This window comes from Staurois parvus, unplaced genomic scaffold (assembly GCF_062004578.1).
Source record: "Staurois parvus isolate SC_StPar_1 unplaced genomic scaffold, SC_StPar_1.0 ptg003123l, whole genome shotgun sequence".
In the NCBI taxonomy this organism is placed as follows: Eukaryota; Metazoa; Chordata; class Amphibia; order Anura; family Ranidae; genus Staurois; species Staurois parvus.
Genome location: NW_028320919.1, coordinates 41064 through 56755, shown reverse-complemented (window position 1 = coordinate 56755; position 15692 = coordinate 41064). Strand labels below are relative to the sequence as shown.

The 15692-nt window shown below is 50.5% G+C and overlaps 1 protein-coding gene across 2 annotated transcripts in view; it reads left to right on the top strand.

The window, feature by feature from the left end:
* The window catches only part of LOC149428575 (G protein-coupled receptor family C group 5 member C-like), a 38441-nt gene extending 25587 nt beyond the window's left edge, over window positions 1-12854 (top strand). Inside the window, exons 3-5 of one of the 2 annotated variants that reach the window (XM_089667240.1) lie at window positions 2943-3037; window positions 5326-5457; window positions 9088-12854. In XM_089667240.1, coding sequence (XP_089523366.1) covers window positions 2943-3037; window positions 5326-5457; window positions 9088-9114 — 254 coding nt within the window. In that variant the 3' untranslated portion in view covers window positions 9115-12854. Of the gene's footprint in view, window positions 1-2939; window positions 3038-5325; window positions 5458-9087 lie in introns of both variants that reach the window. The other variant, XM_089667239.1, reaches the window with a different exon arrangement.
* The last annotated feature ends 2838 nt before the right edge of the window (window positions 12855-15692 follow it).

The window sequence follows — 15692 nt, the reverse complement described above, 5'->3', positions numbered from 1 at the left end:
TCGCACAAGTGTGAACGGAGCCTATTTCTTAACAGCACCCCAAACACGATTTTTTTTTTTTGGTCATGCATGCAACAGAATCGCCTGGAAATCACGTGAAGCTCATCGGCCAATAAAGGAGAAGGAGCTTCTTGTGGGCGACAAACACGCATAGGGCAGCCTATTGAAGTGATTACGTTGCCCCATGCGTGGAATCTGTGGAAATGTGCGTAAATCACGCTCATAAAATCAGGAACAGGAACGCTCCTTCCCTGTTCATCAGATTTGAACAGGCCGCCTCCCCTTTCTGCGATTTTTGCCTCTGCTGCATTTTTAGGGCCCTTTCAAGTCTGAAGGTTTGGGATCACCGCGATTTCGAATCACACTGCAATCCTGCCAAAAGCGCACCACGTGTACCTAGGGCCACAGGTTGGGCGGGGGGGGGGGGCTGTAATCCTCAGAGATAGCTGGCAAAAATGTAACTAATGCAGGTCATACACGGGTCAAAAACCGAAAGTTTTTTTATTAAAAAAAAAAGAAAAATCAGTCATTAGATCGGCCGACATTACCACCAACGGTAAAAAAATTGGCCGATTTTCATCCCGTCTGCATTTAATTACTTCTGTCCCTGCAGAGAGCTCCGCTATTATATTTGACATGAAAAAGTCTTGCGGTTGCAACAATGTATCTATTTGTATCTATTTGTATTCATTTCGGATACAGATGTTTTTATTCGGATACAAATAGATACAAATAGATACATTGTTGCAACCCCAAGACTTGACATATAAAATATAACAGCGGACTGGGATTCTTCTTCCTCTTCCAGGTCACGGCTCATGCGCAGATTTTTTATCGGTAAAACGATCGGCAGATTTGCCCATCATAGCCGGGAAAATCGGCCGATCGTCAAAATCGGCCACGAATTTTCCAACTTGACCGATAAAAAAATGTGCCAAAACCCCGAAAAACAGCCGACCAATTAACCCACTAACGGTGTGAAAATTGGCCGATTTTCGACCCATGTATGGCCTGCATAAGGCTAAGGCCCCAGTGATCTGGGATCACCATGATTCTGCCCACGACTCCGAATCGCAACGCACTCCTGTCAGAGCGCCCCGTGCGTGTCTGTGTGCCACTCGTTTTTAATGGCACCTAAAGCAGGAGGCAGTTCTGCCGCGATTGTCGCGCAAATGATCGTGCGGCAGTGGCGGTGAACCGCTTCGCCTGCAGCTCGTCACCCAAACAGGAGCAGGAGCTTCAATCGCAGCAAAACCGCTTTAGGTGCCATTAACAATGAACGGCACACAAACACGCACGGTGCGCTTTCCAGGAGTTCCGTGCGTTTTGGAATCGTGAGCAGAAACGCGGCAATTCCACCCTTGATCCCAAATCTCCAGATGTGCACGGAGCCTTAGCCTTAGTTACATTGTTGCCAGCTAACTCTGAGGATTACAACCCCCCCCCCCCCCACCCTCTATGTCCTGGGTGCCCAAAATGTGCCCTGAGGTCCGCATGTGGCCCTTTGATATATGATGTGTGGCCCTTGGTCTTCTGCAGCATATCCCCAGTCAACAATACTTCCTGTCCACACTCTCTGACCCTCATCTCCTCTATTAGGTCTGTGTGGGGTCCTTTGGTGATGTCAGGGGCCACATTTCAGGCGCCCTTTAGCTCATAAGTTGACAAGGGGAGGAGGGGGGTTGCTGTTTTGTAGCATTTCCTGTCCTAAGGTGACAACCACAGACTGAGAAGACTATTTTATTTATTTTTAATATTCAAAGCAATCTCCCCCATCCATCCATCCATCCCTCCATGTCTCCATCCATCCATCCCTCCTTCCATGCCTCCATCCATCCCTCCATGTCTCCATCCCTCCAACTATCCATCCAACCATGTCTCCATCCAACCATGTCTCCATCCATCCATCCACCCACCCATATCTCCATCCATCCCTCCAACCATCCATCCATCCCTCCATGTCTCCATCCATCCATCCATCCATCCCTCCTTCCATGCCTCCATCCATCCCTCCATGTCTCCATCCCTCCAACCATCCATCCAACCATGTCTCCATCCAACCATGTCTCCATCCATCCATCCACCCACCCATATCTCCATCCATCCCTCCAACCATCCATCCATCCAACCATGTCTCCATCCATGCATCCATCCCTCCATGTCTCCATCCATCCATCCCTCCAACCATCCATCCAACCATGTCTCCATCCACCCCTCCATGTCTCCATCCATCCATCCCGCCAACCATCCATCCCTCCATGTCTCCATCCATCCATCCACCCACCCATGTCTCCATCCATCCCTCCATGTCTCCATCCATCCATCCCCTGCCCTCTATGTCCTGGGTGCCCAACCTGTGGCCCGAGGGCCGCATGTGGCCCTTTGGTATATGATGTGTGGCCCTTGGTCTTCTGCAGCATATCCCCAGTCAACATTACATCCTGTCCACACTCTCTGACCCTCATCTCCTCTATTAGGTCCGTGTGGGGTCCTTTGGTGATGTCAGGGGCCACATTTCGGGCCCCCTTTGGCTCATAGGTTGACAAGCACTGAAGAAGAAGAGGAGGGGGGAGCTGTTCTGTAGCATTTCCTGTCCTAAGGTGACAACGTTGCTCCTTTGTGGATACAGTGCAGTGAATGAGCGTTGTCACCCGATGACAGGGAATGTGTTACTGGCGGGATCACCGGGTGGAAATAAATGGGGGAAAAAAATCTGAAAACAAGAAAAGGAATGCAGCCGTCACCCGAAGGACAGGTAAGCTGCGATTTGCGTCTTTTTCTCATCCCGTGTGTACGCGGCTCTCGTTAGTCACCACGTGTGACGTCACGGATACAATGTAACGCGCTCCCCGCGGATACAATGTACAGAATATCGCACAATGGATACATTCTGTCCTGTTCACACACAAGGTGATCGTTACTCGGCTTTTGTTTTCCAGCAGCCAAGAAGCCGGTGTCGCCCTACAGCGGGTACAACGGGCAGATCAGGAGCAGCGTGTACCAGCCCACGGAGATGGCGCTCATGAACAAGAACACGGTAAGCTGGGGCCCGGGGCCCCCGTCTGCGATGCGCCTCTCCCCGCCAATGTCTTTCCTCTCCGGTGCGGTGACTCGGTGACTCTGCAGACTATTCACGGCGGGCCCCGCGCCCTGCCAACACCGAGACGCCGCTTCTTAAAGGGCCACTCCACTCCGGTACAATAAATACCTTCCCAGAATAGATCGGGACGTCTGCGACCGGCCAACGAGAACCATCTTGTTTGATACGTTGTAGCCGTTCAGAAAGGAAGGATCGTTTTATGGGGCTCTGAACTTCCCTCCACCGAGAATGAAAAGGTTCCATGTGTTCTGGGAGAGTGGGGGAGGGCTGGACCCCCTGTCAGGTCTTCATTGCTGTCTGGAGGCATTTGTTCCCTTTAGTTGTCGCCAGAAAATATATTGTATAATGTAATAATAATAATAATAATAACAATATTTATAATAATATCCATAATATTCATTTTATATATATATATATTTATATACACTATGTATACTGTGTGTGTAGATATATGTAGCTTTCTCAGAGATTAGGTTCAGGAATTCTCTCATTCCAAGCCACCCCTTCTCTCCACCCCACCCACCTCCGAGCACCATCCCTTGTCTCCACCCCACCCACCTCCGAGCACCATCCCTTGTCTCTGCCCCTACCCACCTCCGAGCACCATCCCTTGTCTCCGCCCCTACCCACCTCCGAGCACCATCCCTTGTCTCCGCCCCTACCCACCTCCGAGCACCATCCCTTGTCTCCACCCCCTACCCACCTCTGAGCACCATCCTTGTCTCTGCCCCTACCCACCTCCGAGCACCATCCCTTGTGTCCACCCCCTACCCACCTCCGAGCACCATCCCTTGTCTCCGCCCCCTACCCACCTCCGAGCACCATCCCTTGTCTCTGCCCCCTACCCACCTCCGAGCACCATCCCTTGTCTCTGCCCCCTACCCACCTCCGAGCACCATCCCTTGTCTCTGCCCCCTACCCACCTCTGAGCACCATCCTTGTCTCTGCCCCCTACCCACCTCCGAATACCATCCCTTGTTTCCGCCCCCTACCCACCTCCTAGCACCATTTCTTGTTTTCGCCCCCTACCCATCTCCAAGCACCATCCCTTGTGTCCGTTCCTACCCACCTCTGAGCACCATCCCTTGGTTCCACCCCTACCCACTTCCGATCACCATCCCTTGTCTCTGCCCCCTACCCACCTCCGAGCACCATCCCTTGTCTCCACCCCTACCCACCTCCGAGCACCATTCCTTGTCTCTGCCCCTACCCACCTCCGAGCACCATCCCTTGTTTCTGCCCCTACCCACCTCCGATCACCATCCCTTGTCTCTGCCCCCTACCCACCTCCGAGCACCATTCCTTGTCTCCACCCCTACGCACCTCCGAGCACCATCCTTGGTTCCTCCTCTACCCACTTCTGATCACCATCCCTTGTGTCCACCCCCTACCCACCTCTGAGCACCATCCCTTGTTTACGCCCTTTACCCACCTCAGAGCACCATCTCTTGTTTCCGCCCCCTACCCACCTCCGAGCACCATCCCTTGCTTCCGCCCCCTACCCACCTCCGAGCCAGGGGCAGACTGACAACTCATGGGGTCCCCGGGCAATAGGGGATCATGGGACCCTTGTGTCCTTGCCCAAACTCAAAAAAAGCCTATGAAAAAGGTACCAGGGGCATCTCATGGGGCCCCCTACTGACCCTGGGCCCTCAGGCAGTGCCCAAGTTTCCAAATGGTCAGTCTGCCCCTGCTCCGAGCACCATCCCTTGTTTCTGCCCCCTACCCACCTCCCAGCACCATCCCTTGTTTCCGCCCCTACCCACCTCCCAGCACCATCCCTTGTTTCTGCCCCCTACCCACCTCCCAGCACCATCCCTTGTTTCTGCCCCCTACCCACCTCCCAGCACCATCCCTTGTTTCCGCCCCTACCCATCTCCGAGCACCATCTCGTTTCTGCCCCCTACCCATCTCTGAGCACCATCCCTTGTTTCCGCCCCTACCCATCTCCGAGCACCATCCCTTATTTCCGCCCCCTACCCACCTCCCAGCACCATCTTCTGTTTCCGCCCCCTACCCACCTCCCAGCATCATCCCTTGTTTCCGCCCCCTACCCACCTCCGAGCACCATCCCTTGTTTCCGCCCCCTACCCACCTCCAATCACACAGCTCAGGGTTCCGGCATCGAATATTTACCGCATTCCGTGCGATTTATCGTTATTGGTTTGAGATCGATGGATTCGCCTTTTTTCATATTAAACCTTTTTGCTTGTCTTTGTCCACAGGCAGAAGTTCCGTATGACATCATAATCCCCAGAGCCACTGCCAACACCCACCCAGCCGTGAGCGGGAACTCCACACTGCGGGCCGAGGACGCCTTCAGCAATCAAAACCGCCACGCCGCAAACAACGGACAGGTATGACCACCAGTGACAGAGATAGGGAGAGGATTCCGGATTGTCACCCCGCATTCACTATATCCGCTCTCCCCGGACCCCGCATTCACTATATCCGCTCTCCCCGGACCCCGCATTCACTATATCCGCTCTCCCCGGACCCCGCATTCACTATATCCGCTCTCCCCGGACCCCGCATTCACTATATCCGCTCTCCCCGGACCCCGCATTCACTATATCCGCTCTCCCCGGACCCCGCATTCACTATATCCGCTCTCCCCGGACCCCGCATTCACTATATCCGCTCTCCCCGGACCCCGCATTCACTATATCCGCTCTCCCCGGACCCCGCATTCACTATATCCGCTCTCCCCGGACCCCGCATTCACTATATCCGCTCTCCCCGGACCCCGCATTCACTATATCCGCTCTCCCCGGACCCCGCATTCACTATATCCGCTCTCCCCGGACCCTGCATTCACTATATCCGCTCTCCCCGGACCCCGCATTCACTATATCCGCTCTCCCCGGACCCCGCATTCCCTATATCCTCTCTCCCCGGACCCTGCATTCGCTATATCCGCTCTCCCCGGACCCCGCATTCACTATATCCGCTCTCCCCGGACCCCGCATTCACTATATCCGCTCTCCCCGGACCCCGCATTCACCATATCCGCTCTCCCCGGACCCCGCATTCACTATATCCGCTCTCCCCGGACCCCGCATTCACCATATCCGCTCTCCCCGTACCCCGCATTCACCATATCCGCTCTCCCCGTACCCCGTATTCACTATATCCGCTCTCCCCGGACCCCGCATTCACTATATCCGCTCTCCCTGGACCCCGCATTCACTATATCCACTCTCCCCGGACCCCGCATTCAATATATCTGCTGATTGGCTCTGTGCTGATCACATGCAGTCTCCCATGGGAAAAAAAAAACCCTCTCTAGCAATACACACCAAACTGAGCATGTGCAGAGTGTCTCCTGTTATTTCCTGTCAGGAGATAAGAGGAGGGGCACTGGAGGAAGGGGAGGATCAGAGAAGACAGGATCAAACTGCGGTTTTACACAGTGCGGAGGATTAACCCCTTAGGTTGCACAGTGATAGTTTGTTTGTTTTTTCAACAGTTGAAGCTTTATTTTGCTTACATTGTCTTGCAAAACAATATTGTATAAGCAATCTAAAGACAAAAAAAATTAAGAAAAATATTTTTTTTTTTTGCAGTTAGGCCGATCTTTTAAAACAGTATTAACGTAGATTTTGTAAAAATCCAGTTTTGGTGTAATTTGTCCTATTAACAATGAAACTTGAAAAAATGAAGAAGTTCTGGACGAGGGGGAAGGGATTTGTGATGCAACAATCGAAACCAGCAGAAGAAACAAATAATGGGAAAATATTCTATGTATATATTACTAAAGCAGAACGTCACCCTCTCAGTCAGCACTGCCTGGACTTGTACCCCTTGGGCCTCATGCACACCGGATGGGTTTTATTAACTCCCCAAGAATCATTTTATATAGATATATAATTAATTTATATCAATCATTAAATATTTATATATAGATATAATTTCTTCTTCTTACTTCTTTTTTTCTCTGCTTCTTTCTTATTCTTTATAATAATGTATTAATATTACTATTATTAATACTAATTATATATATATACAATTATTAATGTGCATCAATATATCTCATTAATTAAAATTTATATATATATATATACATTTTTATTTCTTCTTCTTTATAATAATGTTTTATTAATATTATTATCATTAATTATTATATATATTTATATATGTAAATACAATCATTAATGTGTGTTAATATATTATATCGCATTAATGTATATTAATCATTTTATATATATAATCTCCTAGATTGTAAGCTCCCAGGATCAGCCCCTCCCTCTTAGATTGTAAGCTCCCAGGATCAGCCCCTCCCTCCTAGATTGTAAACTCCCAGGATCAGCCCCTCCCTCTTAGACTGTAAGCTCCCAGGATCAGCCCCTCCCTCCTAGATTGTAAACTCCCAGGATCAGCCCCTCCCTCTTAGACTGTAAGCTCCCAGGATCAGCCCCTCCCTCTTAGATTGTAAGCTCCCAGGATCAGCCCCTCCCTCTTAGACTGTAAGCTCCCAGGATCAGCCCCTCCCTCTGAGATTGTCAGCTCCCAGGATCAGGCCCTCCCTCTTAGATTGTAAAATCCCAGGATCAGCCCCTCCCTCTGAGATTGTCAGCTCCCAGGATCAGCCCCTCCCTCCTAGATTGTAAGCTCCCAGGATCAGCCCCTCCCTCCTAGATTGTAAACTCCCAGGATCAGCCCCTCCCTCCTAGATTGTAAGCTCCCAGGATCAGCCCCTCCCTCTTAGATTGTAAACTCCCAGGATCAGTCCCTCCCTCTTAGATTGTAAACTGCCAGGATCAGGCCCTCCCTCTTAGATTGTCAGCTCCCAGGATCAGGCCCTCCCTCTTAGATTGTAAACTCCCAGGATCAGCCCCTCCCTCCTAGATTGTAAGCTCCCAGGATCAGCCCCTCCCTCTTAGATTGTAAGCTCCCAGGATCAGCCCCTCCCTCTTAGACTGTAAGCTCCCAGGATCAGCCCCTCCCTCTGAGATTGTCAGCTCCCAGGATCAGCCCCTCCCTCCTAGATTGTAAACTCCCAGGATCAGGCCCTCCCTCTTAGATTGTAAGATCCCAGGATCAGCCCCTCCCTCTGAGATTGTCAGCTCCCAGGATCAGCCCCTCCCTCCTAGATTGTAAGCTCCCAGGATCAGCCCCTCCCTCCTAGATTGTAAACTCCCAGGATCAGGCCCTCCCTCCTAGATTGTAAACTCCCAGGATCAGCCCCTCCCTCCTAGATTGTAAGCTCCCAGGATCAGCCCCTCCCTCTTAGATTGTAAACTCCCAGGATCAGCCCCTCCCTCTTAGATTGTAAACTGCCAGGATCAGGCCCTCCCTCTTAGATTGTCAGCTCCCAGGATCAGGCCCTCCCTCTTAGATTGTAAACTCCCAGGATCAGGCCCTCCCTCTTAGATTGTAAACTCTCAGGATCAGGCCCTCCCTCTTAGATTGTAAACTCCCAGGATCAGCCCCTCCCTCTTAGATTGTAAACTCCCAGGATCAGCCCCTCCCTCTTAGATTGTAAGCTCCCAGGATCAGCCCCTCCCCCTTAGATTGTAAACTCCCAGGATCAGCCCCTCCCTCTTAGATTGTAAGCTCCCAGGATCAGCCCCTCCCTCTTAGATTGTAAGCTCCCAGGATCAGCCCCTCCCTCTTAGATTGTAAGCTCCCAGGATCAGCCCCTCCCCCTTAGATTGTAAACTCCCAGGATCAGGCCCTCCCTCTTAGATTGTAAGCTCCCAGGATCAGCCCCTCCCCCTTAGATTGTAAGCTCCCAGGATCAGCCCCTCCTTTCCCTCTTGTATTGATCTGTATTGTTGCTGTATTGTCTCCCGTTATATTGTACAGCGCTGAGCACACTGTTGGCGCCATAAATCCTGTATAATAATAATATATATATAATTTCATCTTTCATCTTTTTTTCTCTGCTTCTTCTTCTTTGTAATAAAATTGAAATGAAAACGTACTTTTGCGGCTTGTGGAATTCTTGAAATGAAATTTTACATTTTTCTTTCCTTCTGTTTTAGTCGAATTCCCCGTACAGCCAATGGTGAGACCCCCTCAATCCGACGACCATCTGGAATTCGCCCTCCCGAGGAATCGGCTGCATCAACGACTTATCTGACTTGTGCCTGACGAAGGTTCTTTGTACAAAGCCACGGCTGCCACGAACAACCTTCCCGCGGGGACGGACCTATACCAGGCCGAAGGCTTCAAAATACCGCTGACCCCGCCCCTTAGGATCCCACGGCCCTCGCCAGCAGCCAATCACACGCATGGAGGGTCAGCTGTCAGGATGAGGTCAAGTTTAGTCAATGACAGGACACCGTGGCGTTACATTTTTGCTGCAGTCTTTCCTTTCAAGGGGCGCCGTTTGCCGCGCGGGTGCTGAAGGCAGCCATTTTGAAACGCTGTATCTCCCAGAAGGACGAACCTGTAGGTGTGTCTGAGGGATTTGTTGCTGAGAAAACAGGAAGATTATCTTTAAAGCCTGCGGAATCCTTTTGAAGATCACAGCTCGACTGGGAGGGCCCGGGGTCAGTAGGGGGCCCCATGAGATGCCCCTGGTACCTTTCCTTGGCTTTTTCATAGGCTTTTTTGGGTGTGGGCAAGGACACAGGGGCCCCATGATCCCCTATTGCCCAGGGACCCCATGAATTGTCAGTCCGCCCCTCCTCCTGCCTTCACAACTTGGGGTGGTAAAAACTAGGCCTTAAAGCAGAAGGAATTCTCTTCCTATCCCAATTCTAGGCCTCCAAAAATGGGCTCATAGGACCGAAATTGGGAATCTTGTGTCCATATGAGGTCACCAGCCAGTAGACCAAATTGTGATGGCCCAGGGCGCAAAAAAATGGCTGCCTTTAGCGTGTGCACCGGAACGGTGTTTCTTAACCTTTACGGCGCCCTTTAAAAGTATTTAAGATCTTGAGGGACCTCAGTGTAAAATGGAAAAAGATAAAAATGATGTGAGAGCTTCCAAAATCCAGGCCAAACCCTTATCCTTGATTACAATTTTAAGGGGGACCCCATGCAACAGGAGAAAAAAACTATATTGGGGGAGGGGGTTGCCCAAAATCTACACCAGAATCTGGCTGGCCAGGGAAGGGAACATGCGCACCCCCAAACCACACCAGGAACACATGCCTCCCACATTGGAAAGGGGCCTAAAACCCCCAAAAAAACACCTGCGGTGTCCACCACCACTTCCACCATCACAATGAATGAACTGGCCAACATAAAACAGCCCATGGCGTCCACCACCACTTCCACCATCACAATGAATGAACTGGCCAACATAAAACAGCCCATGGCGTCCACCACCACTTCCACCTTCACAATGAATGAACTGGCCAACATAAAACAGCCCATGGCGTCCACCACCACTTCCACCATCACAATGAATGAACCGGCCAACATACAACACCCCATGGTGTCCACCACCACTTCCACCATCACAATGAATGAACCGGCCAACATACAACACCCCATGGTGTCCACCACCACTTCCACCATCACAATGAATGACTCCTGACAACATACAACACCCCATGGTGTCCACCACCACTTCCACCATCACAATGAATGACTCCTGACAACATACAACACCCCATGGTGTCCACCACCACTTCCACCTTCACAATGAATGAACCGGCCAATATACAACACCCCATGGTGTCCACCACCACTTCCATCATCACAATGAATGAACCGGCCAACATACAACACCCCATGGTGTCCACCACCACTTCCACCATCACAATGAATGAACCGGCCAACATACAACACCCCATGGTGTCCACCACCACTTCCACCTTCACAATGAATGAACCAGCCAACATACAACACCCCATGGTGTCCACCACCACTTCCACCATCACAATGAATGACTCCTGACAACATACAACACCCCATGGTGTCCACCACCACTTCCACCATCACAATGAATAAACCGGCCAACATACAACACCCCATGGTGTCCACCACCACTTCCACCATCACAATGAATGAACCGGCCAACATACAACACCCCATGGTGTCCACCACCACTTCCACCATCACAATGAATGAACCGGCCAACTACAACACCCCGTGGTGTCCACCACCACTTCCACCTTCACAATGAATGACTCCTGACAACATACAACACCCCATGGTGTCCACCACCACTTCCACCTTCACAATGAATGAACCGGCCAACATACAACACCCCATGGTGTCCACCACCACTTCCACCATCACAATGAATGAACCGGCCAACATACAACACCCCATGGTGTCCACCACCACTTCCACCATCACAATGAATGAACCAGCCAACATACAACACCCCATGGTGTCCACCACCACTTCCACCATCACAATGAATGAACCAGCCAACATACAACACCCCATGGTGTCCACCACCACTTCCTCCATCACAATGAATGACTCCTGACAACCTGCCAACATACAACGTGATGACGTGCTGAGATGATGTGTTCCCGCTGGACTCTCACCTCGGCCGCCTGCTACACAAAGGGGTGGGGCATGTTGGCTGACATCACTGACCAAATATGGTCATGACTATATATATAGGCAATGATGTCACAGAAATCTCCCGGCTGGTAGTGCCCCTGAGGATGGCACCTCGGTGGGGAAAGGCTGGTGTGTAGATTTTTTTTTTTTAGTTTCATCTCATTTTTGAGAGCCCCCCCCCCCCTCCCCGGATGGTACCCTGACAGCAGCTCCTCGGCTGAGAAAGGCTGCAGCTCCACTTCTATCTTCATGGCAATATATAAAGTTTGTTTTTCTATTCTTAGGGCAATAAGGAGTTCAGCTGCTGCCTTCCTGCTCTCCGGTATCCCTGTGCCTTCACAGACTGCTACCCGGCTTACTCAAGAAAGCAAAGTGCGACCCTGGGAACCAGATAGAATTTATCATCACAACCGCCCCTCAACCAATCAGAATTTTATGTCATAACCCATAGCAACCAATCAGAATTTAATGTCATAACACATAGCAACCAATCAGAATTTTATGTCATAACCCATAACAAGCAATTAGAATTTAGCTTCATATCCCCCACCAACCAATCAGAATTTAGTGTCATAACTCCTGCAAACCAATCAGAACTTATGATATCTCCCACCAACACATCAGAATTTAGCTTCCTAACCCCTACCAACCAATCAGAATTTAGCATCATAACCTCCAGCAATCAATCAGAAATTAATGTCATAGCTCCTGCAAACCAATCAGAACTTATGATATCTCCCATCAACCAATCAGAATTTAGCTTCCTAACCCGTACCAACCAATCGACACGGCCCTATCACGGCTCAGGTTTCAGTGAGGCGCCCTCTGCTGGTCTGGCGCAGGTTGTGTGCCGTAATTGTCGCCGCTTTCTTGAGTAAGCCAATCGGCGGTCTCCTAGTCCCTCATTTCAGCGATAATCGCGGCGTAGCGCCCGCCGCCTGGTAAAGCGAATCGATATTTCTGCGTCTCCATTATCCCCGACTTCCTGTATAATAAATGATGTAAAGAATGTTCTTTTTACACTGTTTTTGGGTGTGAATGTGCGATTGTGGCGTGAATGACCTGGTTCTGCGGGGGAGGGGGGGGAGAAGTCGGTTTCCTGCGTTTCTCTCCGCCCTCCTCAGCAGGAGCCAATCCCGTGCTGGTTTCCAGAAGAGTGCGTGTGCGCTATTTAAAATCGACCAGGAAAACTTGTAAAATTTGTTCTCTGCGATGTGTTTTGTCTGTTTGTATATTTTTGTTTCTGGAAATATTGAATAAAACATTTATTTAAAGGAAAGTCGCGTCTCGTTTTCTCGTTTCTCGTTTTCTCGTTTCTCGTTGTCGGACGGCTGGCAGATCTCCGGAGGATGAAAGCGATCTGTTGATGGACGACTTTTTTCTTCCTGCGTTGTGCGTGTTCCTCGCTCTGCCGCTCGTGAAGAGTCCCGCTGACAGGACTGCAAACTGTGGAAGGGACTTTCCAGCCGCCTGTGACAGACCCGAGCCATCCCAGAATATTCCATTCCACGTACAATTCCGGATCTATTGTGAGCTCATCGAACTTCTAAACGTCTTTATGTTCCACATCCGGGGGCCCCAAATGTGTGACACCAACGGCCAGATTACTGACTTCAGACTTTAGGGGGGCCAGATTGTGACCAATGGGAGCAGAAAATGCACGAGCAACGGTGGGAGTAATCCATACACTAGGCTTGGTGGTCAGTGGGAGGAATAATGCCCCATCATTGGTGTCAGTGGGAGGAGTCATGCCCAATCATTGGTGTCAGTGGGAGGAATAGTGCCCCATCATTGATGTCAGTGGGAGGAGTCATGCCCCATCATTGGTGTCAGTGGGAGGAATAGTGCCCCATCATTGGTCATTGGTGTCAGTAGAGGAATAGTGCCCCATCATTGGTGTCAGTGGGAGGAATAGTGCCCCATCATTGGTGTCAGTGGGAGGAATAGTGCCCCATCATTGGTGTCAGTAGAGGAATAGCGCCCCATCATTGGTGTCAGTGGGAGGAATAGTGCCCCATCATTGGTGTCAGTAGAGGAATAGTGCCCCATCATTGGTGTCAGTAGAGGAATAGTGCCCCATCATCGGTGTCAGTGGGAGGAATAGTGCCCCATCATTGGTGTCAGTGGGAGGAATAGTGTCCCATCATTGGTGTCAGTGGGAGGAATAGTGTCCCATCATTGGTATCAGTGGGAGGAATAGTGCCCCATCATTGGTGTCAGTGGGAGGAGTCATGCCCCATCATTGGTGTCAGTCAGAGGAACAGTGCCCCATCGTTGGTATCAGTGGGAGGAATAGTGCCCCATCATTGGTGTCAGTGGGAGGAATAGTGCCCCATCATTGGTGTCAGTGGGAGGAATAGTGCCCCATCATTGGTGTCAGTGGGAGGAATAGTGCCAATCATTGGTGTCAGTGGAGGAATAGTGCCCCATCATTGGTGTCAGTGGAAGGAATAGTGCCCCATCGTTGGTATCAGTGGGAGGAATAGTGCCCCATCATTGATGTCAGTGGGAGGAGTCATGCCCCATCATTGGTGTCAGTGGGAGGAATAGTGCCCCATCATTGGTCATTGGTGTCAGTAGAGGAATAGTGCCCCATCATTGGTGTCAGTGGGAGGAATAGTGCCCCATCATTGGTGTCAGTGGGAGGAATAGTGCCCCATCATTGGTGTCAGTAGAGGAATAGCGCCCCATCATTGGTGTCAGTGGGAGGAATAGTGCCCCATCATTGGTGTCAGTAGAGGAATAGTGCCCCATCATTGGTGTCAGTAGAGGAATAGTGCCCCATCATCGGTGTCAGTGGGAGGAATAGTGCCCCATCATTGGTGTCAGTGGGAGGAATAGTGTCCCATCATTGGTGTCAGTGGGAGGAATAGTGTCCCATCATTGGTATCAGTGGGAGGAATAGTGCCCCATCATTGGTGTCAGTGGGAGGAGTCATGCCCCATCATTGGTGTCAGTCAGAGGAACAGTGCCCCATCGTTGGTATCAGTGGGAGGAATAGTGCCCCATCATTGGTGTCAGTGGGAGGAATAGTGCCCCATCATTGGTGTCAGTGGGAGGAATAGTGCCCCATCATTGGTGTCAGTGGGAGGAATAGTGCCAATCATTGGTGTCAGTGGAGGAATAGTGCCCCATCATTGGTGTCAGCGGGAGGAATAGTGCCCCATCATTGGTGTCAGCGGGAGGAATAGTGCCCCATCATTGGTGTCAGCGGAAGGAATAGTGTCCCATCATTGGTGTCAGCGGGAGGAATAGTGTCCCATCATTGGTGTCAGCGGAAGGAATAGTGCCCCATCATAGGTGTCAGTGGGAGGAATAGTGCCCCATCATTGGTGTCAGCGGGAGGAATAGTGTCCCATCATTGGTGTCAGTGGGAGGAATAGTGTCCCATCATTGGTGTCAGTGGGAAGAATAGTGCCCCATCATTGGTGTCAGTGGGAGGAATAGTGCCCCATCATTGGTGTCAGTGGGAGGAATAGTGCCCCATCATTAGTGTCAGTGGAAGGAATAGTGCCCCATCATTGGTGTCAGCGGGAGGAATAGTGCCCCATCATTGGTGTCAGTGGGAGGAATAGTGTCCCATCATTGGTGTCAGTGGGAGGAATAGTGTCCCATCATTGGTGTCAGTGGGAGGAATAGTGTCCCATCATTGGTGTCAGTGGGAGAAAAAGTGCCCCAAGGATCGGATAAATGCAAGCAAAGGGCCACATCTGGCCCGTGGGCCGCAGTTTGGAGATCACTGTTCTAAAGGGAGTAACTTCCTTATTTTTTAAAGTACGTTTTAAAGAAATTTAAAGAAAAAATAGAAATGTGAATATAAAATATTGTATCTAAAGATTCAGCATCTTCACGTTCGGAGTTAAATGTATTCTCCCTTTCATGTTTACCAGTCTCTTCTTAGCTGCTCTGCTGAAAAAAAAGAATCTTGGTATTTAAAGAGGAACTTCTGTCCATCCTCCCCACCCCCTTATTTCCGGTCAGGCTGGATTGTTCCCGAGGTCCCATTCGCACCGGAACGTTTTTGTGCTAACGCACGCCATGCCTGAGGCAGCCCATTCACTCGAAGTTCACAAACGCACCAAAAGTAGATCCAGAACCGTTTCAGTCGCGGTGCATC